This window comes from Coregonus lavaretus (assembly GCF_964263955.1).
Source record: "Coregonus lavaretus genome assembly, chromosome: 6".
In the NCBI taxonomy this organism is placed as follows: Eukaryota; Metazoa; Chordata; class Actinopteri; order Salmoniformes; family Salmonidae; genus Coregonus; species Coregonus lavaretus.
This window is the reverse complement of record NC_139993.1, coordinates 24,747,829-24,770,947: the sequence shown is the minus strand read 5'-3', so window position 1 is coordinate 24,770,947 and position 23,119 is coordinate 24,747,829. Positions and strand designations below refer to the sequence as shown.

At 46.6% G+C, this 23,119-nt stretch overlaps 1 protein-coding gene across 1 annotated transcript in view; it reads left to right on the top strand.

Moving 5' to 3' along the window:
• The window catches only part of ptprsa (protein tyrosine phosphatase receptor type Sa), a 207,959-nt gene that overhangs the window by 67,684 nt on the left and 117,156 nt on the right, over window positions 1–23,119 (top strand). Inside the window, exons 3-4 of the mRNA XM_084163819.1 lie at window positions 1,759–1,904; window positions 10,333–10,474. Coding sequence (XP_084019945.1) covers window positions 1,759–1,904; window positions 10,333–10,474 — 288 coding nt within the window. The remainder of the gene's footprint in view (window positions 1–1,758; window positions 1,905–10,332; window positions 10,475–23,119) is intronic.

Genomic DNA, 23,119 nt, shown 5'->3' with positions numbered 1-23,119 from the left:
TCTCTTTCTATCTCTCTGCCTCTACTTTCATTTTCTACCCCACCAACTCATCCACCTTTTATCTCTCCTTCTCCCTCCCAGCCATCCCCCACCCACTCCCTCCCTCCCCCTCTCTCCCTCCTCCCTGTCTCTCCAGCTCTCTCTCCTGTCCCTAATCAAATGCAGCAGAGCTCTCCTTTGTGTGTGTGTTTATAGGGGCCCAGGGAGAGGAGAGAGAGTAAAGAGAGAGGGGGCCTGCCTGCCCACGGCCCGTTAATTATTAATCCACATGTACGCGCTCCGCACGTTTGATCATCCCCACATATCCCTATGCCCCGGAGTTAACAAGTTCCCCCAGAGAGTTCCCTCTACCCAGCTTGTTGTTGTGAGAGCTGACCCCCAATCCACCAGAAAACGAGCTAAGACACTCAAACGTAGCACCGTCCTCCTAAGCAAGTCTGGTAATATCAGAGAATATTAGGAAGAAAGCGAACTTGTTATTATTGATTTTAGTTTTTCAGTCAAGATGAGGGATGTTAGGTAAAAAAAGCTTCAAAAACCTTGGAAGCAAGGTGTTAAGTTTAGTTGGAATGCAGAACAAATGAGTTCTCTGACTTCTTGTATCTTGCCTTAAACTCCCGTCAGCCCCCACACCCGATTGGAATGCCCAACAAGGAACGCACGGTTGGCAGGTTCATCATCCTATTATCCCCCGATCCCTTTCTTCGGTTGGCGTTTGCGTATGTACGTCTGGCTCAACCAGTGAGGGACGTGTGTGGGTTTTGGATGGGCTCTCTATGAGTAGGGGGGGACGTGTGAACGTGTGTGTGGGTGCATTTATGTATGGGGTGGGGCATAAAATCAAGACAGAAGCTGCTCTGTGGGTGCTTTATTATTCATTGCTCCATTAAATTATTCATGTCGGCGTCAGTGTGTCAGGGTGTGCATTGTCTGTAGTGTAATTACCTCTGTGTTGATACACGGCCGCTCGCTTCCATTCCTTCCACCCGCTCTCCATACATCCAAGCCCCATGATTCCCCTCACCTCTCCAGTTCTCCATAGGCTATCTCTCTCTGCAGCACAGGGAGTGGGTGTGTCTAGCCATGACATACAGCGGATGAATGAGGAATTCCAAAAGGCCACTCAAGCCTTCATTACCTTCTCATACAATTAAAGTATATGGGGGGGGGGGGGTGCACACAAACTTTTCGAAGTGTAATTACCTTCATTTGCAGCTACAACTGTCCCCGTAATGAATTGGTTTAGCTGGAGCTTGCTGTTGAACATTTGAATACCTTAGCCTAAAAGCAAACCTTAGCCCATTGTTACCTTTTCTTAAGACTTTGCCACTGGACTAGCATAGTGATGTCCTGGCTCATATTTTGAAGATTTGCAGCAAAAATATATACAGTACCAGTCAAAAGTTTGTACACACCTACTCCTTCAAGGGTTTTTCTTTATTTTTACTATTTTCTACATTGTAGAATAATAGTGAAGACATCGAAACTATGAAATAACACATATGGAATCATGTAGTATCCAAAAAAGGGTTAAACAAATCAAAATATATTTTATAATTGAGATTCTTCAAAGTAGCCACCCCTTTGCCTTGATGACAGCTTTGCACACTCTTGGCATTCTCTCAACCAGCTTCATCTGGAATGCTTTTCCAACAGTCTTGAAGGAGTTCCCACATATGCTGAGCACTTGTTGGCTGCTTTTCCTTCACTCTGCGGTCCAACTCATCCCAAACCATCTCAATCTGTCTCTGTCTCCAGCGCCACCAAGGTTCACTAAAGTTCCCGTCGACCAGATCGGTGTATCCGGTGGCGTGGTCTCGTTCGTGTGCCAGGCGACGGGAGACCCCAAGCCTCGGGTGAGCTGGAACAAGAAGGGGAAGAAGGTCAACTCCCAGCGCATTGAGGTGAGACATTAAAGCCTTGTAACCCTACACTGCCCCATACTGCTGTGGAGGTAGTATGGAATTATGAATACCCAACACCCCCTATTTTAACACACATAATATAAACCATTTAGCTGAAGTTTTTATCCAAAGCAACTTACAGTACAGTGAGTGCATACATTTTGGTATATGTGGCCCCAGCGGGAATTAAACCTTTAACCCTGGCATTGCGAGTGCTCTTACCAACTGAGTAACACATCTATTGATTAATTTGACACGGATGTATCACTTTTCTGTTTCACTAAGGTTAGCTCGGTAGATAATTTACTTCATATTTCCTTGAATTAGCACACAAAATACACCACAATTAGTTGTCATGACAGACAATGGTTTGCATTTAACCAGGCATCAATTATAAGACACCACCGCATGTTGAGTGACATGACTTTGCACAGTGCCAATACACTCTACTTGTCCTCTTGCACTTGAATGACTAGCTGAATGAAACGTTCGGTGCTAGTAGTGGCAGTTGCAGGTCTACTTTCCCCTATGCACGCTTTGCGTTATTCATGATGTTTGTTTGTTGTGTGTCTCTGCGTGAGCCCAGATGCCGGCTCTAAAGTTGTGATTGATGCTCAGTGTTTCCTTAATTAAAACTCGCTCCTCGCGCCGGCAATGTACACACACACATAAACATACACATACACACACTCTCTCAGCTAACATAACACACATACTCACATTAACAACGCTGCCAGCTCACTGGGAACGAGAGAAAAAGGTGAGAAGATGGAACCCTGGCATGAAGAGGAGCACGAAAAAATAGATAAATAAGCCAGTGAAATATCATGACGGAGGACAAAAACAGTCCAACCTGAGCAGTTTTGCATTTTGCGTTCTCCTTCCGCCGCATACTAAAGACAAACACAAACCCAAGGGTATTTAGCCAGCGATTGAACTCTGGGTCAAATTATTGCTATTTCCCCTCTTTTAAACAGTAATTTTACGAAGGAGGTTAGAAATCGTTACATTCCCCCTCAAGCAGCTTTTTGCTTTGATATTGATTGGGATGTGCACTCAGTCACAGTTACTGTTCCTCATTAGTGTTGTAGCCTTGAGATTTATCATGACTCGACGCTGAACCTTTCCTTTGGCTGACAAAAAGCACAGCAGCACGTCACTGCACACGGTCACCCATATTGATCCACGTGTTTGTTCTCTTCCTTATATAATGATGAAATCACATGTATAGTGCAACATATGAGTACAATATAGTGCAACATATGAGTACAATATAGTGCAATATATGAGTACGATATAGTGCAACATGAGAGTAATATATGAGCACACTGACGGTTATGTTCTGATTATTAGTAGAGATGGCTGAGAATGAGAGTTTATGTTTTAAAAAAGTACTTATACCTTATCATAATTGTCCTAATGTACGGCTTTGAACATTTGAATACCTTAGCCTAAAAGCAAACCTTAGCCCATTGTTACCTTTTCTTAAAACTTTACCACTGGACTAGCATAGTGATGTCCTGGCTCATATTTTGAAGCTTTGCAGCAAAAATAATATATACAGTACCAGTCAAACGTTTGTACACACCTACTCATTCAAGGGTTTTTCTTTATTTTTACTATTTTCTACATTGTAGAATAATAGTGAAGACATCAAAACTATGAAATAACACATATGGAATCATGTAGTAACCAAAAAAGGGTTAAACAAATCAAAATATATTTTATAATTGAGATTCTTCAAAGTAGCCACCCTTTGCCTTGATGACAGCTTTGCACACTCTTGGCATTCTCTCAACCAGCTTCACCTGGAATGCTTTTCCAACAGTCTTGAAGGAGTTCCCACATATGCTGAGCACTTGTTGGCTGCTTTTCCTTCACTCTGCGGTCCAACTCATCCCAAACCATCTCAATTGGGTTGTGGTTGGGTGATTGTGGAGGCCAGGTCATCTGATGCAGCACTCCATCACTATCGTTCTTGGTAAAATAGCCCTTACACAGCCTGGAGGTGTGTTGGGTCATTGTCCTGTTGAAAAACCAATGATAGTCCCACTAAGCGCAAACTAGATGGGATGGCGTATCGCTGCAGAATGCTGTGGTAGCCATGCTGGTTAAGTGTGCCTTGAATTCTAAATAAATCACAGACAGTGTCACCAGCAAAGCACCCCCACACCATCACACCTCCTCCTCCATGCTTCACAGTGGGAATTACACATGCTGAGATCATCCGTTCACCTTCTCTGCGTCTCACAAAGACACGGCGGTTGGAACCAAAAATCTCACATTTGGACTCATCAGACCAAAGGACATATTTCCACCAGTCTAATGTCCATTGCTAGTGTTTCTTGGTCCAATCAAGTCTCTTCTTCTTATTGGTGTCCTTTAGTAGTGGTTTCTTTGCAGCAATTCGACCATGAAGGCCTGATTCATGATGTCTCCTCTAAACAGTTGATGTTGAGATGTGTCTATTACTTGAACTCTGTGAAGCATTTATTTGGGCTGCAATTTCTGAGGCTGGTAACTCTAATGAACTTATCCTCTGCAGCAGAGGTAACTCCGGGTCTTCCTTTCCTGTGGAGGTCCTCATGAGTGGCAGTTTCATCATAACACTTGACATTTTCTGGATTGACTGACCTTCATGTCTTAAAGTAAGGATGGACTGTCATTTCTCTTTGCTTATTGGAGCTGTTCTTGCCATAATATGGATGTGGTCTTTTACCAAATAGAGCTATTTTCTGTATACCACCCCTACCTTGTCACAAAACAACTGATTGGCTCAAACACAAAGAAATCACACAAATTAACTTTTAACAAGACACTCCTGTTAATTGAAATGCTTTCCAGGTGACTACCTCATGAAGCTGGTTGAGAGAATGCCAAGAGTGTGCAAAGCTGTCATCAAGACTGTCACGTTGTATAATGATTACTCCACCCAACACAAACACGTACAGTGGGGGAAAAAAGTATTTAGTCAGCCACCAATTGTGCAAGTTCTCCCACTTAAAAAGATGAGAGAGGCCTGTAATTTTCATCATAGGTACACGTCAACTATGACAGACAAATTGAGGGAAAAAAATCCAGAAAATCACATTGTAGGATTTTTAATGAATTTATTTGCAAATTATGGTGGAAAATAAGTATTTGGTCACCTACAAACAAGCAAGATTTCTGGCTCTCACAGACCTGTAACTTCTTCTTTAAGAGGCTCCTCTGTCCTCCACTCGTTACCTGTATTAATGGCACCTGTTTGAACTTGTTATCAGTATAAAAGACACCTGTCCACAACCTCAAACAGTCACACTCCAAACTCCACTATGGCCAAGACCAAAGAGCTGTCAAATGACACCAGAAACAAAATTGTAGACCTGCACCAGGCTGGGAAGACTGAATCTGCAATAGGTAAGCAGCTTGGTTTGAAGAAATCAACTGTGGGAGCAATTATTAGGAAATGGAAGACATACAAGACCACTGATAATCTCCCTCGATCTGGGGCTCCACGCAAGATCTCACCCCGTGGGGTCAAAATGATCACAAAAACGGTGAGCAAAAATCCCAGAACCACACGGGGGGACCTAGTGAATGACCTGCAGAGAGCTAGGACCAAAGTAACAAAGCCTACCATCAGTAACACACTACGCCGCCAGGGACTCAAATCCTGCAGTGCCAGACGTGTCCCCCTGCTTAAGCCAGTACATGTCCAGGTCCGTCTGAAGTTTGCTAGAGTGCATTTGGATGATCCAGAAGAGGATTGGGAGAATGTCATATGGTCAGATGAAACCAAAATATAACTTTTTGGTAAAAACTCAACTCGTCGTGTTTGGAGGACAAAGAATGCTGAGTTGCATCCAAAGAACACCATACCTACTGTGAAGCATGGGGGTGGAAACATCATGCTTTGGGGCTGTTTTTCTGCAAAGGGACCAGGACGACTGATCCGTGTAAAGGAAAGAATGAATGGGGCCATGTATCGTGAGATTTTGAGTGAAAACCTCCTTCCATCAGCAAGGGCATTGAAGATGAAACGTGGCTGGGTCTTTCAGCATGACAATGATCCCAAACACACCGCCCGGGCAACGAAGGAGTGGCTTCGTAAGAAGCATTTCAAGGTCCTGGAGTGGCCTAGCCAGTCTCCAGATCTCAACCCCATAGAAAATCTTTGGAGGGAGTTGAAAGTCCGTGTTGCCCAGCGACAGCCCCAAAACATCACTGCTCTAGAGGAGATCTGCATGGAGGAATGGGCCAAAATACCAGCAACAGTGTGTGAAAACCTTGTGAAGACTTACAGAAAACGTTTGACCTGTGTCATTGCCAACAAAGGGTATATAACAAAGTATTGAGAAACTTTTGTTATTGACCAAATACTTATTTTCCACCATAATTTGCAAATAAATTCATTAAAAATCCTACAATGTGATTTTCTGGATTTTTTTTTCTCATTTTGTCTGTCATAGTTGACGTGTACTTATGATGAAAATTACAGGCCTCTCTCATCTTTTTAAGTGGGAGAACTTGCACAATTGGTGGCTGACTAAATACTTTTTTCCCCCACTGTATATATATACAAAAGGGATGTAACCCAAACAAAGAGCGAGGTGTAACCTCTTCACAATACACGGGACGAGACCCGTAAACAACAAGAGCACTATACACGGTACTCACGAGACCAACGGACATGGGACAATAATCGACAAGGACAATGTGGAACAGAGGGCACATACAGTGGGGAAAAAAAGTATTTAGTCAGCCACCAATTGTGCAAGTTCTCCCACTTAAAAAGATGAGAGAGGCCTGTAATTTTCATCATAGGTACAAGTCAACTATGACAGACAAATTGAGAAAAGAAAATCCAGAAAATCACATTGTAGGATTTTTAATTAATTTATTTGCAAATTATGGTGGAAAATAAGTATTTGGTCACCTACAAACAAGCAAGATTTCTGGCTCTCACAGACCTGTAACTTCTTCTTTAAGAGGCTCCTCTGTCCTACACTCGTTACCTGTATTAATGGCACCTGTTTGAACTTGTTATCAGTATAAAAGACACTTGTCCAAAACCTCAAACAGTCACACTCCAAACTCCACTATGGCCAAGACCAAAGAGCTGTCAAAGGACACCAGAAACAAAATTGTAGACCTGCACCAGGCTGGGAAGACTGAATCTGCAATAGGTAAGCAGCTTGGTTTGAAGAAATCAACTGTGGGAGCAATTATTAGGAAATGGAAGACATACAAGACCACTGATAATCTCCCTCGATCTAGGGCTCCACGCAAGATCTCACCCCGTGGGGTCAAAATGATCACAAGAACAGTGAGCAAAAATCCCAGAAACACACGGGGGGACTTAGTGAATGACCTGCAGAGAGCTGGGACCAAAGTAACAAAGCCTACCATCAGTAACACACTACGCCGCCAGGGACTCAAATCCTGCAGTGCCAGACGTGTCCCCCTGCTTAAGCCAGTACATGTCCAGGCCCGTCTGAAGTTTGCTAGAGTGCATTTGGATGATCCAGAAGAGGATTGGGAGAATGTCATATGGTCAGATGAAACCAAAATAGAACTTTTTGATAAAAACTCAACTCGTCGTGTTTGGAGGACAAAGAATGCTGAGTTGCATCCAAAGAACACCATACCTACTGTGAAGCATGGGGGTGGAAACATCATGCTTTGGGGCTGTTTTTCTGCAAAGGGACCAGGACGACTGATCCGTGTAAAGGAAAGAATGAATGGGGCCATGTATCGTGAGATTTTGAGTGAAAACCTCCTTCCATCAGCAAGGGCATTGAAGATGAAACGTGGCTGGGTCTTTCAGCATGACAATGATCCCAAACACACCGCCCGGGCAACGAAGGAGTGGCTTCGTAGGAAGCATTTCAAGGTCCTGGAGTGGCCTAGCCAGTCTCCAGATCTCAACCCCATAGAAAATCTTTGGAGGGAGTTGAAAGTCCGTGTTGCCCAGCGACAGCCCCAAAACATCACTGCTCTAGAGGAGATCTGCATGGAGGAATGGGCCAAAATACCATTAACAGTGTGTTAAATCCTTGTGAAGACTTACAGAAAACGTTTGACCTGTGTCATTGCCAACAAAGGGTATATAACAAAGTATTAAGAAACTTTTGTTATTGACCAAATACTTATTTTCCACCATAATTTGCAAATAAATTCATTAATAATCCTACAATGGGATTTTCTGGAGATTTTTTTCTCATTTTGTCTGTCATAGTTGACGTGTACCTATGATGAAAATTACAGGCCTCTCTCATCTTTTTAAGTGGGAGAACTTGCACAATTGGTGGCTGACTAAATACTTTTTTTCCCCACTGTATATACACATACTAATCAGGGGGAATGAGAACCAGGTGTGCGTAATGAGACAAGACAGTCCGGGGTTGGTGGTAATGATCCATGTCAGTGTCACGTTCGCTTAAGGAGGAGGACCAATGCGCAGCGTTGAATGCGTACATATTATTTATTAAACAGATCACCCGATCAAAACAACGAACGAAACGTGAAGTCCTTCGATACACACAAACCAAAAGGAACAAGAAACCACAACACAAAGTGAAAAGACCGATAGTTAAATATGGCTCCCAATCAGAGACAACCAGCTGACACTCGTTGCCTCTGATTGGGAGTCACTCAGGCCAACATAGATATACAAAACATAGACTTACACACCCTGGCTCAACATAACATAGTCCCCAGAGCCAGGGCGTGACAGTACCCCCCCCCCAAAGGCGCGGACTCCGGCCGCGCCAAACAACCACAACAGGGGAGGGACCGGGTGGGCACTCCGCCTCGGCGGCGGATCCGGCTCCGGACATGACCCAGGCACGGGTTGTGCTGGACTGACGACGCACACCCCTGGCTTGATGCGTGGAGGAGGAACGGGCCGGACCGGGCTGACGAAGCGCACCCCTGACTTGGTGCGGGGAGCAGGAATGAGCCGGACTGGGCTGACGAAACGCACCATAGACTTGGTGCGGAGAGCAGGCACGGGCCGTGCCGGACTGACGACGCACACCACTGGCTTGGTGCGGGAAGCTTGGATGGGCCGGACTGGGCTGGCGACGCGCACCACAGACTTGGTGCGGAGAGCAGGAACGGGCCGTGCCGGACTGACGACGCACACCACTGGCTTGGTGCGGGAAGCTTGGATGGGCCGGACTGGGCTGGCGACGCGCACCATAGACTTGGTGCGGAGAGCAGGAATGGGCCGGACCGGGCTGGCGACGCGCACCACCGACTTGGTACGGAGAGCAGGAACGGGCCGGACAGGGCTGACGACGCGCACCACAGGCTCGGTGCGAGAGGCAGGAACAGGCCGAACCGTACTGGGGACACACGCCACTGGCCCTATGCAGGGATCAGGAACGGGCCGGACCGGACTGGTAATACACCCCAGTACCTCTCGCCGTGCCTCCACACTTTCCCTCTCCTCTGTGACCAGTGGCCCCCTTAACCTGGCGGCCTCCTCTGCACACCCGCTGGACCGCTCCATCGCGGCCTCCGGCTGCCCCGTCGTCCACGTCGTGAGCCCCCCCCCTAAAAATTTTCTGGGGTTCTCTCCTCCCCGTGGACCAGGCCTCCCTAGCTCTCGCCAGACTCTCGATCCATTGCTTCATAGACCAGCCTCTCTCCTCTTCACTTAGCGTGGCCCAGCCGAAACTCCTACTCCCCTGATCCCAGGTCCTTCCTCTCTCCTCTTCACGCTGCTTGGTCCATTTTTGGTGGTTTCTTCTGTCACGTTCGCTTAAGGAGGAGGACCAATGCGCAGCGTTGAATGCGTACATATTATTTATTAAACAGATCACCCGATCAAAACAACGAACGAAACGTGAAGTCCTTCGATACACACAAACCAAAAGGAACAAGAAACCACAACACAAAGTGAAAAGACCGATAGTTAAATATGGCTCCCAATCAGAGACAACCAGCTGACACTCGTTGCCTCTGATTGGGAGTCACTCAGGCCAACATAGATATACAAAACATAGACTTACACACCCTGGCTCAACATAACATAGTCCCCAGAGCCAGGGCGTGACAGTCAGTGACACCTAGAAAGCCGGTGACATAGACCTCCGGAACTGGTGAACGGAATGAGCAGCAGTAATGGGGGGATCCGAGACAAAGGCAAAGGGTGGCTACTTTGTTTAACACTTTTTTGGTTACTACATGATTCCATATGTGTTATTTCATAGTTTTGATGTCTTCACTATTATTCTACAATGTAGAAAATAGTAAAAATAAAGAAAAACCTTGGAATGAGTAGGTGTGTCCAAACTTTTGACTGGTGCTGTATATGTGAAATGAAGGGGTCCTTAGGAGCTAGACCTGGAGTTGTTGAGCCTTATTCTAGAAGAATAGTTAGGTTGTCTTTAGAAACAGAAACAGATAGTTCTAACGTTACCATTTCTCTCTGACAAAGACTATAGAGTTCGATGAGGGCGCCGGAGCTGTGCTTCGGATCCAGCCTCTACGAGCGCCGCGGGATGAGAATATCTACGAGTGCGTGGCAGAAAACAGCGAGGGCGAGGTCAACGTCAATGCCAAGCTGTCCATCATCAGAGGTGAGTCACTCGGCGGCGACGAATGATGAGGTCATTGACCATGAACCAATGGGACCCATGGTCCAATAGTCTTATAATATTATCTTCCTGTTGCAATCGTGTTTGATAGCTCACTGCACCAATATTCTCAGATATCTTCCTGCATAGATAGTGTTAGCTTATTCCTTGTATCAATTATTTTGTAGCTCTTTAACCCTATATTGGATCCATAGCCTACATCCCTCACAGTCAGGAAGTTTTCATGTGTATGCTAACTGCTGGTCTGGGGTAAGGTTAAATGTTTTACCCATGTATGGCTAAAACCTACTAGGACATGAGGAAAGCTGATCCTACGTCAGTCATTAGGTGCACTTCCTGGTCTATTGTGGGTGATATCTATCAAGCGTCATTCCACATTGCAACTAATCAACTCTCCATTCAGAGAGGAATGTATAGCTTCTGTATCCCAATAGCAGCAGACGGGGCGCTAACAGGGATCATTGCCTGGAGAGAGGGTCTGAAGAAAGCCGTCTGATTGGTCTAGAGAGACGGCCTGAAGAAAGGCTTGTGATTGGTCACACGCAGGGACACACAGGGTCTTAGAGGGAAGTAGCAGACAGATGTGTGAGACTTGGGTTGTATCCCAAATGGCACCCAATTCCCTTTATAGTGCACTTATTTTGATGAGAGCCCTATGGGCCCTGGTCAAAAGTAGTACACTATAGAGAATAGGTTGGTGTAAATAGTACACTCATGCTGCAGGAAGACCCTGAGACAAGTGTGTCAACTGACTAGCACAGTATTCTGTCCTTTTTCTCTCTCTCTCTGCTGTATACACTGATGAGAAGGGAGGGGAGTAAGAGGGGGAGGGATTGGTGATTGGTAAAGAAAACAGGGTCACACTTTATATAGGGGCGGCAGGTAGCTTAGTGGGTAAGAGCGTTGTGCCAGTAACCGAAAGGTCGCTGGTTCTAATCCCCGAGCCGACTAGGTGAAAAATCTGTCGATGTGCCCTTGAGCAAGGCACTTAACCCTAATTGCTCCTGTAAGTCGCTCTGGATAAGAGCGTCTGCTAAATGACTTTTTTAAAAAAAAGAAAAAAAAAAGAAAAGAAAATTTTTTAAAAAACATTGGTTGATAGTTCAAATTTTCCATCTGTAGATGTTCTACAGATGGTCATACTATCAACAAACTGTCTGTTGATAAGCAACTGCTTGCTAAGGTTATGGTTAGGGTTAGGTTTAGAATAAGGGTTAGAGTTAAGGGCTAGGGTTAGGGTTAGTAGATAGTTAATTGAATTGTTACTTATAATCTGTAGATGGTCTGTAGAGCATCTACAGATGGACTATCCAAATAAAGTCTTACCGAAAACAGGAACCGTGGTCCTTATATTGGCCCCAATCTGTGCCAAAAAACTGCTTATCAACCATATCTTCTTTCAAATGGAACTTGCACTTACGATTGGTGCAAAACAGTATGTAGTACAGCAGCGGTATGGATTTCTTTCAAGTCCCCTCCTCATTATAATTGAGTAGGTTGATGAATGTTGTAATGTAAGGTAATGTTGTTGGAGTAATACTCAGGCAGATATTAATGTCCCACACTCTTGTTGTCCCATCATGCTTTGCGGCCTCCCTGCCTCCCATGTTGTGGCTCATCCTGTTTGTCCTTTCTGGCACTACTGTATTGGCTTTACGTCACACTTGGACAGGGACAAGAGCTTTACTCTCTGCTCTCTCTCCATTCTCTCGCTATTTCTCTCTCTCTCTTCTTCTCTCTCTCTCACATACACATGCACACAAGCATACACGCAGGCGAGCACAGACACACACACACACACACACACACACACATACACACTCCCTCACTCTCAATCACTCTCTCTCTCTTTCTCTCGCTGTCTCTCTCTTGTTCTCCCTCCGTCTCCCCCTCTCTCTCTCTCCTCCACTGCTGCCATCTGCCCCGGTTGTGGCTGTGACTGGGGCTTGGACTGAGCCGTAGAGCTGGCAGTACCTTGTGGTGGTGCAGTCGTGAAGCTCCTGTCCTGTGCTGACTGGACCAGGGCCCAGGATCCGGGGTTATTGTCGGCAGCCACAGTCTTACATGGAAATCCAGGCTTTGGGGCAGGGCCCAGGTGGCTGTGCACCGTCACACACCCACACAACACAGGCCCCTCAGGCAGGCAGAGACTCATGCAGGCAGGGCTCTCTCTCTCCAGGCCCAGGGCTGGAGGGGGGTGGGTGGGGTTGGAGGATGGAGACTGGGGTGGGTGGAGGAGAGTGTATAAGCCCCCCCTCTCTCCATCTGTGTCGAGGCATTGCCTCGTATAGGTTTATCAGCCTAGCAGGCTGGGACTGGGTGAGAGAGAGTGTACGGGGGGCGAGGGGCGAGGGAAGTGGAGGGTGGGAGACAAATGATAGAGGACAATAGTGGGACAAGGGGATTTTGGACAAAGGCTTAGGGGTGAGAGAGAATGGACAAGGTATAAGGGACAGGGGATAGAGTACACTGTATACTGTATAAGAGAAAAGGGGTAACAGTGAATAGGAGAGAGAGGACAGAAGATATAGGGGATAGTGTGTTATAGAGGTCAGGGGTCAGGGGATGTTGAAGAAAGACTTGAAGATGTAGGACATGAGGCAAGGGACATGGTGCTAGTAAACAAACACACACAAACACACCCTCCCTCCTCACATACACACACACACATATCTACACTCCTCTTGTGCTCTTCTATTTCAACAAGATCTGATAGTTTCCCTTCGAAATTCGACATTGAACATCTATTTTTGACGTCCTTACAGGGTTAAACAATTTGAAGGTTAACAGTTTAGGCATTAATTCCGAGTGATTAAGGTTAGGGCTATGGTTTGGGGAAGGCTTAAAACAAAATAATAAAAAATGGCGTGCCATTACCATCAGGTATCATCAGTATTCTTACTATTCTCACGGCTTGCTAGAGCATTGTGAACTGCTATAGCACAGTGGTCTGACTAGCGTGCTTCGGCTCCGAGCATCACGAGTTCGCAGCCAGTGCTGGGCAGTCATATTTTTTTGTTGTTGGTGTGTCCGCAGAGGAAGGCATATATCTACGTTTTCAGGACCTTTTCAAACATCCGAAATCGAAGTCTATTTCTAGTGATCAGGCTGCTCTATTTAGCATTAGTATTGAGAAGCGGTGCCCTGTCTCTAGCTGTGTTCCTGTGCTGTCCTGAGTCTGGTAGTGGTGCGTTTAGGCTTGTGACACCTCTTGGCCGCTGCCCTACAATAGAACAGTGAGCTGAATGCCTAAGATACAGGGCCATCTGCCATTTACACCCAGTCCTCTGGGAGTCCTTGGGAAGACTATAGACACCTGCAATTTCTTTCCTTTCTGTATCCCTCTCTCTGTTTCCTTTTTATTTATCTCTCTCTCTTCTACTCCGTCTCCCCATCTGTGTTCTGTATTCCCCTCCTCCGTGGTTTGCTCACTGTTTCTCACCCTCTGTTGTGCCTCTGTATTTCTTTCTTTCTCCCTTTCTTATTTTCTTTTCTTTCTTGTCTCTCCTGTTTTTACTTACTGTGGACCTCTCTCTCTGCTCCCTCTCTCTCTCTCTGCTCCCTCTCTCTCTCTGCTCCCTCTCTCTCTCTCTCTCTCTCTCTCTCTCTCTCTCTCTCTCTCTCTGCTCCCTCTCTCTCTCTCTGCTCCCTCTCTCTCTCTCTCTGCTCCCTCTCTCTCTCTGCTCCCTCCCTCTCTCTCTCTGCTCCCTCTCTCTCTCTGCTCCCTCTCTCTCTCTGCTCCCTCCCTCTCTCTCTCTGCTCCCTCTCTCTCTCTGCTCCCTCTCTCTCTCTGCTCTCTCTCTGCTCTCTCTCTGCTCCCTCTCTCTCTCTGCTCCCTCTCTCTCTCTGCTCCCTCTCTCTCTCTCTGCTCCCTCTCTCCTCTCTCTCTCTCTCTCTCTCTCTCTCTCTCTCTCTCTCTCTCTCTCTCTCTCTCTATCTATCTGCTCCCTCTCGTTCTATTATTCTTTCACGTTCCTTCTTTCTCTGAATGTTAACCCTCTGATACACACACACGAAGGAAGCATATGCACACACACACACACACACACACGCACACACACACACACACACAAACACACACACACACAGAGAGACACACACACAGAGGGAGAGACACACACACACTCTCTCTTTCTTTCTCTTTCTCTCTCTCTCTCTCTCTCTCTCTCCTCTTTCTCTTTCCTCTTTCCCATCTTTTTGATCCTCTTTGCCTCCCCAGGTGGAACTAATCCCAACCTCTCCTCCTGTAGTGTGCCTGGATAAACTCCACTGTAGCCCCGACCAAGGCCTCTCTTCTCTGCCATGCTCACTTTCTCCCTCTCTTTTCTGTCTCTCTCTCTTACTCTCTCCTGGCATAGGACAACTCAAACACAGGTGCTGGAATTTTGAAGCTATATAGAGTTGCCTATTTCCCAGGCTCCCAGTTTTTTTTTCGCTCTTCTGGATCCACTCTTCACTCTACCTCTCTCTTTCTGTCGTATTTCTCTCTCTGTTTCTTTCTCCCATCTGTCATTCATTTTAATTCCTCCTGTCCCCCCTCTCGCTCTCTCTCTCTCTCTCTGACCCTACTAGCTGAGAGAGCTCATTAGTGAGGAGAGCGGTGTAGTGCGGGCAGGGCGGGGCCACCAGGCTCGTTTGATCAGGCAGCCTGCTAATTGGCTACTTTCCTGGAGGAACAGGAAGTGGTGTTTGTTCTATAACTCACTAACGGGCTTCCTTTGCCTCCCTTCATAGTTTGAAACAAAAAAGCCTGAAATCCTAGCTACGTCCCAAACGGCACCCTATTCCCAATGTAATACACTATTTTTGATCAGGGCCCTGTCACGCTCTGGCTCCGGGACTGTGTATTTTGAGCCAGGGTGTGTTCATTTGGTTGTGTTGTATTTGGTTGTGTTTCATTGTTTGGTCGTGTGACTCCCAATCAGTGGTAACGAGTGTCAGCTGTCGGCTCGTTATCTCTGATTGGGAGCCATATTTAAACTGTCAGTGTTCACCTTAGTGTTGTGGGTTTTTGTTCATTTCGGTTCGTGTTAAACCGTAGACGTCACGTTATCGTTTATTGTTTTGATCGTGTGATCTGTATGAATAAAGGATATGTTCACTTTCAACGCTGCGCCTTGGTCCACTCTGTTAGACGATCGTGACAGAAAAACCCACCAAGATGGGACCAAGCAGCGTGTCCAGGAGCCATCGCCAGGGAGATCCCTCACAGATCTCCTTCGCCTCCTGGACTGGGTCAAGCCGAGTGAGGAAGAGAAGGGCTTGACATTATGGCAGAAGGGCGAGAGGCTGGCGAGGGACATGGAGACCTGGTCCACGGGTAGGAGAGACGCCCCGAAAATTTTTAGGGGGGGGCTCACGACGTCGGACTAGCAGGAGGCCGCGATAGAGCGGCCCAGTGGGTTGCCGGAGAAGGCCGCCGGGTTACGGGGGCCACTGGTCGAAGAGGGGATGGAGGAAGTAGAGGCACGGCGAGAGGTACTGGCGTGTGTTGCCAGTCCGGTCCGGCCCGTTCCAGATCCCGGTGTAGGACCAGTGGTGTGTGTCCCCAGTACAGTCCGGTCCATCCAAGCTTCCCGCACCAAGCCAGTGGTGTGCGTCGTCAGTCCGGCACGGCCCGTGCCTGCTCTCCGCATCAAGCCTGTGGTGCGTCTCGTCAGCCCGGCTCTGCCCGTTCCTGCTCTCCGCACCAGGTCTGTGGTGCACGTCGCCAGCCCAGTCCGGCCCATTCCTGCCACTCGTACCAAGTCAAGGGTGCGAGTCGTCAGCCGGATTCAGCCCATTCCTGCTACTCGCAACAAGCCAAGGGTGCGAGTCGTCAGCCGGATTCAGCCCATTCCTGCTACTCGCACCAAGCCAAGGGTGCGAGTCGTCAGCCGGATTCAGCCCATTCCTGCTACTCGCACCAAGCCAAGGGTGCGAGTCGTCAGCCGGATTCAGCCCATTCCTGCTACTCGCACCAAGCCAGGGATGCGAGTCTTCAGCCTGGTGAGGCCTGTTCCGGCTCCACGCACCATGCAAAGGGTGCGTATCGTCTGCCAGGTCCGGTCCATTCCTGCCTCACGCGCCAAGCCAGGGGTGCGCGTCGGCAGTCCTGATCCAGCTAACTGGGTCAGATCGGACTGGGGGCACTACGGGGGGATTGTAATAGGGTGGTGGTCAAGCCCGGAGCCGGAGCCGCCTCCGAGGAACAATACCCACCCAGCCCTTCCCTATTTGGGGTGTAGGCGCGGTCGGAGTCCGCGCCTTTAGGGGGGGGTACTGTCACGCTCTGGCTCCGGGACTGTGTATTTTGAGCCAGGGTGTGTTCATTTGGTTGTGTTGTATTTGGTTGTGTTTCATTGTTTGGTCGTGTGACTCCCAATCAGTGGTAACGAGTGTCAGCTGTCGGCTCGTTATCTCTGATTGGGAGCCATATTTAAACTGTCAGTGTTCACCTTAGTGTTGTGGGTTTTTGTTCATTTCGGTTCGTGTTAAACCGTAGACGTCACGTTATCGTTTATTGTTTTGATCGTGTGATCTGTATGAATAAAGGATATGTTCACTTTCAACGCTGCGCCTTGGTCCACTCTGTTAGACGATCGTGACAGGCCCTAGTGCAGTACCTTTGACCAGAGCCCTACGGGGCACTACATAGGGAATAGGGTGCCATTTGGAATGCAGAGCCCTGCATCAGGCATAACCCCGCTCCCTCACTGCTGCCTTGGCCCGGTGTACCATCCTATGAATCATCCCATGCTCTAAATCTTATCGCCACCACTCCATCCTCGCCTCTGATTTGGCCAAGAGTGGAGAGAGGAGTGGTGGAGAGAAGAATGTGGTTTCCAGACAAACCTCCAACCTCACCAATGGCAAGCCACTGTGGGCCACAAACAGGACCATATCAACCTCCCAGCTAGCTTCAGCCCCAAACGCTGCTGGGCACCAATTTCTCAGATAAAAAATCCCTGAAATAAAAGAGAGAGCGGAGAGGGAGGGAGGCTTTTGGCTCCAGGCCAAGCCTTAGGTCATCCTTCCGCATCTCGCCCTTCCTCTCTCTCCTTCTTCTCTTCTCTCCTTCTCTCCCCTCTATTTTTCTCCTTGTCTCTATATCTCTTTAGAGAGATCTCTCTCTCTCTCCACACCGGTCGAGGCAGTGCAGTAGCTGCAGTGGTTGACGGCCAGCCCCAGGGGTGGCAGGGTATTAGCGAGCGATGTGTTCTTAAAGCCGTGCCGTGAATGATTTGGAGTAACGGAGCGTGGCTGATGATCATTCCCGCTGTATTCCTCCGGAAAGCTAGAGTGCAGCTGGAAAGAAAAAGTGCATTATCATGCATTAGGAAGCCGGAGGGGCGCTTCACAACAAAGGCCTGAGAAATAGTGTGTGTGTATGGGGGGAGTGTGTGTGTGTTTTTGGTTTTCCTATCCTTTTGGGGATCAGAAGTCCACACAAGGATAGTAAAACAAGTACAATTTGGACAAGTGGGGACATTTCGCCGGTCCCCACCAGGATCAATGCTATTTTAGGCTCAGGTTTAGAGTTAAAACTAGGGTTAGGGTCAGAATTAGGGTTAGGGTTAGGAGTTAGGGTTAGGGGTTTAGGTTAGGGTTATGTTTTAGGGGTTTAGGTTAGGGTTAGGTTAAGGGTTAGTTTTAGGTTTAGGGTTAGGGTTAGGGAAAATAGGATGTGAAAACCTTGTGAAGACTTACAGAAAACTTTTGACCTGTGTCATTGCCAACAAAGGGTATATAACAAAGTATTGAGAAACTTTTGTTATTGACCAAATACTTATTTTCCACCATAATTTGCAAATAAATTCATTAAAAATCCTACAATGTGATTTTCTGGGAAAAAAAATCTCAATTTGTCTGACATAGTTGACGTGTACCTATGATGAAAATTACAGGCCTCTCTCATCTTTTTAAGTGGGAGAACTTGCACAATTGGTGGCTGACTAAATACTTTTTTCCCCCACTGTATATATATATATATATATATATATATATAGAGAGAGAGAGATAGAGAGAGAGAGAGAGTGTGCATGTGATTGTATATAGCTGTGTGTGGGAAGGTGTCAGGGAGATGATAATGATGTGGCCAGGAAGGTGATAATGGGTGGGTTTAGGACAGGCAGGGAGGACACTAAGTGCTAGGGATACATATGAATGGATGAGTATTGACCTCCAGACCCCAACCACCCACCTTCCCACAGCATATTGGATACGTCCCAAATGACACCCAATTCCCAATATAGTGCACTACTTACATTTTACATTTACATTTTAGTCATTTAGCGACTCTCTTATCCAGAGCGACTTACAGTTAGTGAATACATATTTTTTTATACTGGCCCCCCGTGGGAATCGAACCCACAACCCTGGTGTTGCAAACGCCATGCTCTATCAACAGAGCTACATCCCTGCCGGCCATTCCCTCCCCTACCCTGGACGACGCTGGGCCTATTGTGCGCCGCCCATGCTTGTGCACTATATAGGGAATAGGGTGCCATTTGGGAAGCAGTTTCACTATCTTTTTCCTGCTGTTCTCTTTTAGGTGTTACCTTGGAGTAGCCATAGAGACATAGAGAAGCAGGGTTAAATGGTGCTTTAAGTACAATCTGGTCTTTTCCTCAACCTCAAGTCCTTCTCTATTGGCCGGCTGAACACGTGATCAATACCCTGGACACCCTCTTAATAGAGATCGCCGACAGGGACAGGGGATAGAAGTGAGAAATGGGGGATTGTGTGTGTGTGCGCGTGCGCGTGCGTGTGCATGCATGTGACCTTTCTCCTCTGCTAAATTCTCCTGCTCCTTCTCCCTGTCCATTGATCCCCTGTTCCTGTTCTCCTTCAGTAAACCCTCCATCTATAACTCTGAATGTACTAGTGTGTGTGTGTGTGTGTGTGTGTGTGTGTGTGTGTGTGTGTGTGTGTGTGTGTGTGTGTGTGTGTGTGTGTGTGTGTGTGTGTGTGTGTGTGTGTGTGTGTGTGCATGTGTGTGCAGTATATTTGTGTGTGGCGCATGTGAGTTCATCCCTGTGTGTTACAACACGCGTGTGTGCAGTATATCTGTGTGGTGCATTTGAGTGCGTCCATGCGTGTCACAGTGTGTGTGTGTGTGTGTGTATGTGTATACAGTATGTGTGTTCATGCATGATGCATCTCTCCATTATCTTGGCTTTGCCGGCTCCTTGGCTGCTCTCCGACTCTGTCGTGCTTCTGTGGCTCATGGGTAATTGTGTCGTGCTGGGCGGGGCAGAGGTCACCACACCCCAACAACAGACTGAATCAGGAGCCTAATTGGTCAGTTAAAGAAGGCCACAGTGAAAAGGAAACCCCCGATTGGCTGGGACAGATTTAACAATGAGACGAGTTTACAATTGGCCTCTCCTGAGAGGGGAGAGAGAGGAACTGAAGTTAGTGGAGTGGGGGAGTGAGGGAGGGAGGGATGGTGGGAGGGAAAGAGAGAGTGATCATATTTTTTATTAAATGTACAGGTCCCACTTTAATGATCTACACTTGTGTAGTTGTTATGAAGTTACTTGCGTGAAAAGCTCATTGTTTCAGTGATAGTCTTCATTTCATATCACTCTCATGCTTGTTAACACCTGTGAATCAAATGTGATGGAAAGCATTTCGTAAGAGTAGAGAGGTAGAGAAAGGAGGAGAAAGTGACATTCATTTTTTTTGTACGATTTTATTTGATATTTTATAAACAATACAAAACATACACATACAAACGACAACATCATATAAACATCAACTACATCACACCTGCTAACACACGCCCCCATCTCTAGCTCCTGCATCACTTTCCACCACATGGCCTGAAACTGCATTATTTTGTTTCTCTCCATAGATGGCGGATTGATTGATTTCCACATTTTTAGTATACATTTTTTGATGAGTGATGAGAAGAGAATCGTCCAACCCATTGGCTATCTCACTACACCCACATATGCCGTGTCTTGAAATATGCAGACAGACGGATTAAAAGTATGTTTACGTTGTAATGCTTCTGACAGCCAACTTTCTAGCTCCCCCCACAACTTCCGGACTTTATAGCATTCCCAGAAGGCATGGATTATTGAGTGATTATTAGTTTTACACTTAAGAAATGACTCTGCCGTTGTGGTGTAGAATTTGTGAATTATGTCTCTTGTATAATACATTCTATACATTAGTTTATACTGGATTAAGCGTACACTTTTGTTAACTGTAATTTCGTTAGTTATGATCCAACTTTCCCTCCATCTTGTGCCAACATCAGTTATTTTTAAGTCTTGGTTACAATAGTTTATATTTGTTTCTAAGAGATATTCAGTTGGATATGCTCTCTGCAAGGTTTTATAGATCTTCAGTATCATATGAACATCCTTTTCTAACTCAAATAAGATTCCCTCAAGATTGCTCTGATTTCCAAAATATTTCAAATCGACATTTCGTGATATGTAACTTTTCAGTAGCATGTATTTGAAACTATCTACATTGGTCAGTCCAAAATTACTTTTTAATTCTATCATGGAAATAAATGTGTTTCCTGTTAACAAGTGACATATTCAGAAGGTGTAGAAAGAGATAAAGGAGAGATGAAGATGAGTTGCAGAGATAAGAAAGATAAAGGGGGAGGTAAAGGAATAGAAATACAGAGGGTTCTAAAAGGAGAGGTGTGTGTGTATGCGTGTGTGCATGCAGGTCTTCGTGTGTGTGTGCGTGTGTGTGTGTGTGTGTGTGTGTGTGTGTGTGTGTGTGTGTGTGTGTGTGTGTGAGCACGTGTGCAGGTCTGTGTGTGTGCATGTGTTTGTGTGCGTGGAGCAGGTGGGCATTGAGTCCTAATAAGACATTGTCAAATATGGAGCAGATCTACCCCCTCCTCCTCCCCTCCTCCTCTTCTCCCTCTTCCTCTGATCCACCTGCTGATCTCACCTTAAGCTCTCCCCTAAGCCCACATACACTGAGCAGGGAGAGAGAGAGAGATGTAGAGGCGAGAGAGAGAAAATGAGGAGGAACAGACCATCAATAAATGGGCAGAGAGAGAGAGAATGAACAGAACAGAGATAATGCACAGAGAGTGATAAAGCATTCAAGATGAAAGAAAGATAGGGGAGAAAGATGTAGAGAAATCGACTAACAGAGAGATAAACAAGGCAAGAGGAGAGGGGGAAAAAAACAAAAAAATAACTGGAGAAAAGAGAGCGAAAAAATAAAGAAAGAGACATAAGAAAGACGGAGAGAGAGAGGGGCCTCCATCTCAATGGACGCATCCCTAGCAGACCTCATTTGATTAAGTCTGCAGTGAGCCGGCATTAACACCCGCCCAACTGTATTTGCCCACTGTATTATCTCCAAGCCAATTCCCATTCCCACTGCCTCACCTCCCTCTCTCTCTCAGCTGCATAATAACATTTGTCTAGCACACTCTGCTGTGGGGCTTTGCCACGCGTGGCTATATTTGCACACACACCCCTAACAGCCAAGAGTGTTATCCAAACAGGAAATGGTATTTCCTTATGTTTACATCCCATTTGTGTTGTGAGAGAGCTATGTAATTTTGTTGTGCGTTTGGAGTGATAATGATAGGGTGAAAGTGGTTGTTTAGCAGGTGCTTGGTCATTTACATTTTAGTCATTTAGCAGACGCTCTTATCCAGAGCAACTTACAGTTAGTGAATACATATTTTTTTTATACTGGCCCCCTGTGGGAATCGAACCCACAACCCTGGCATTGCAAACACCATGCTCTATCAACTGAGCTACATCCCTGCTGGCCATTCCCTCCCCTACCCTGGACAAATTGTGCGCCGCCCATGAGTCTCCCGGTTGCGGCCGGCTGCGACAGAGCCTGGATTCGAACCAGGATCTCTAGTAGCATAGTTAGCACTGCGATGCAGTGCCTTAGACCACTGCGCCACTCAGGAGTACTGGTCATATTATACCTATCTATACTTTTAATGTTGTGTTGGTTTTATGAGGTTATTGGTGGTATTTTAAGTTTTAGTCTGCACCTTTTTACTGACGTCATCTCTCACTGCTCAGCAGAGAAAACATCCCTCTGTCCATCCCTCTGTCCATCTCTCACCCACCCCATCCTCCCCCTCTCATCCTCCCTGTGTGCCTGGGCTGAATTTGTACGCCAAGCCCGACTCCCTCCAGCTCCAACTCTCTCCAGCCCCCATCAGAAAGTGCCTGGGAGACTGGAATGTACCTTTATTTAACCAGGCAAGTCAATTAAGAATAAATTGTTATTTACAATTACAGCCTGGCAAGAGGCAAAAGGCCTCTCGTGGAGACGGGGGATAAAAAAACAAGGGGGATATGTGTATAAAACTCTGCTCAAGTAGGGCGACCTTGCCTCGGCCTCTTTTGGGCAGGGGAAGAGTAAAATACAGAGGGAGAGTAAAAGAGGAAGAGAGAGAGAAAAATATAGAGAAGGGTTTGGCCAACTAAGTGGACCTGATTGGTTTATTACTTGGTGGAAAGTTTGGCTAAATGGATCCTGTGTCGGCTGCAACTCGACGGTCCCGGCTAAATTGAAAGATCAGTGTCTCCGGGATTGGTATTACAAGGGGATAAGTGCTCAATTGTTTGATTGCCCCTGTGACTTTCTGAGTCGAGATCAGACCTTCTGTTGTTCTCTCTTCAGTTCAGT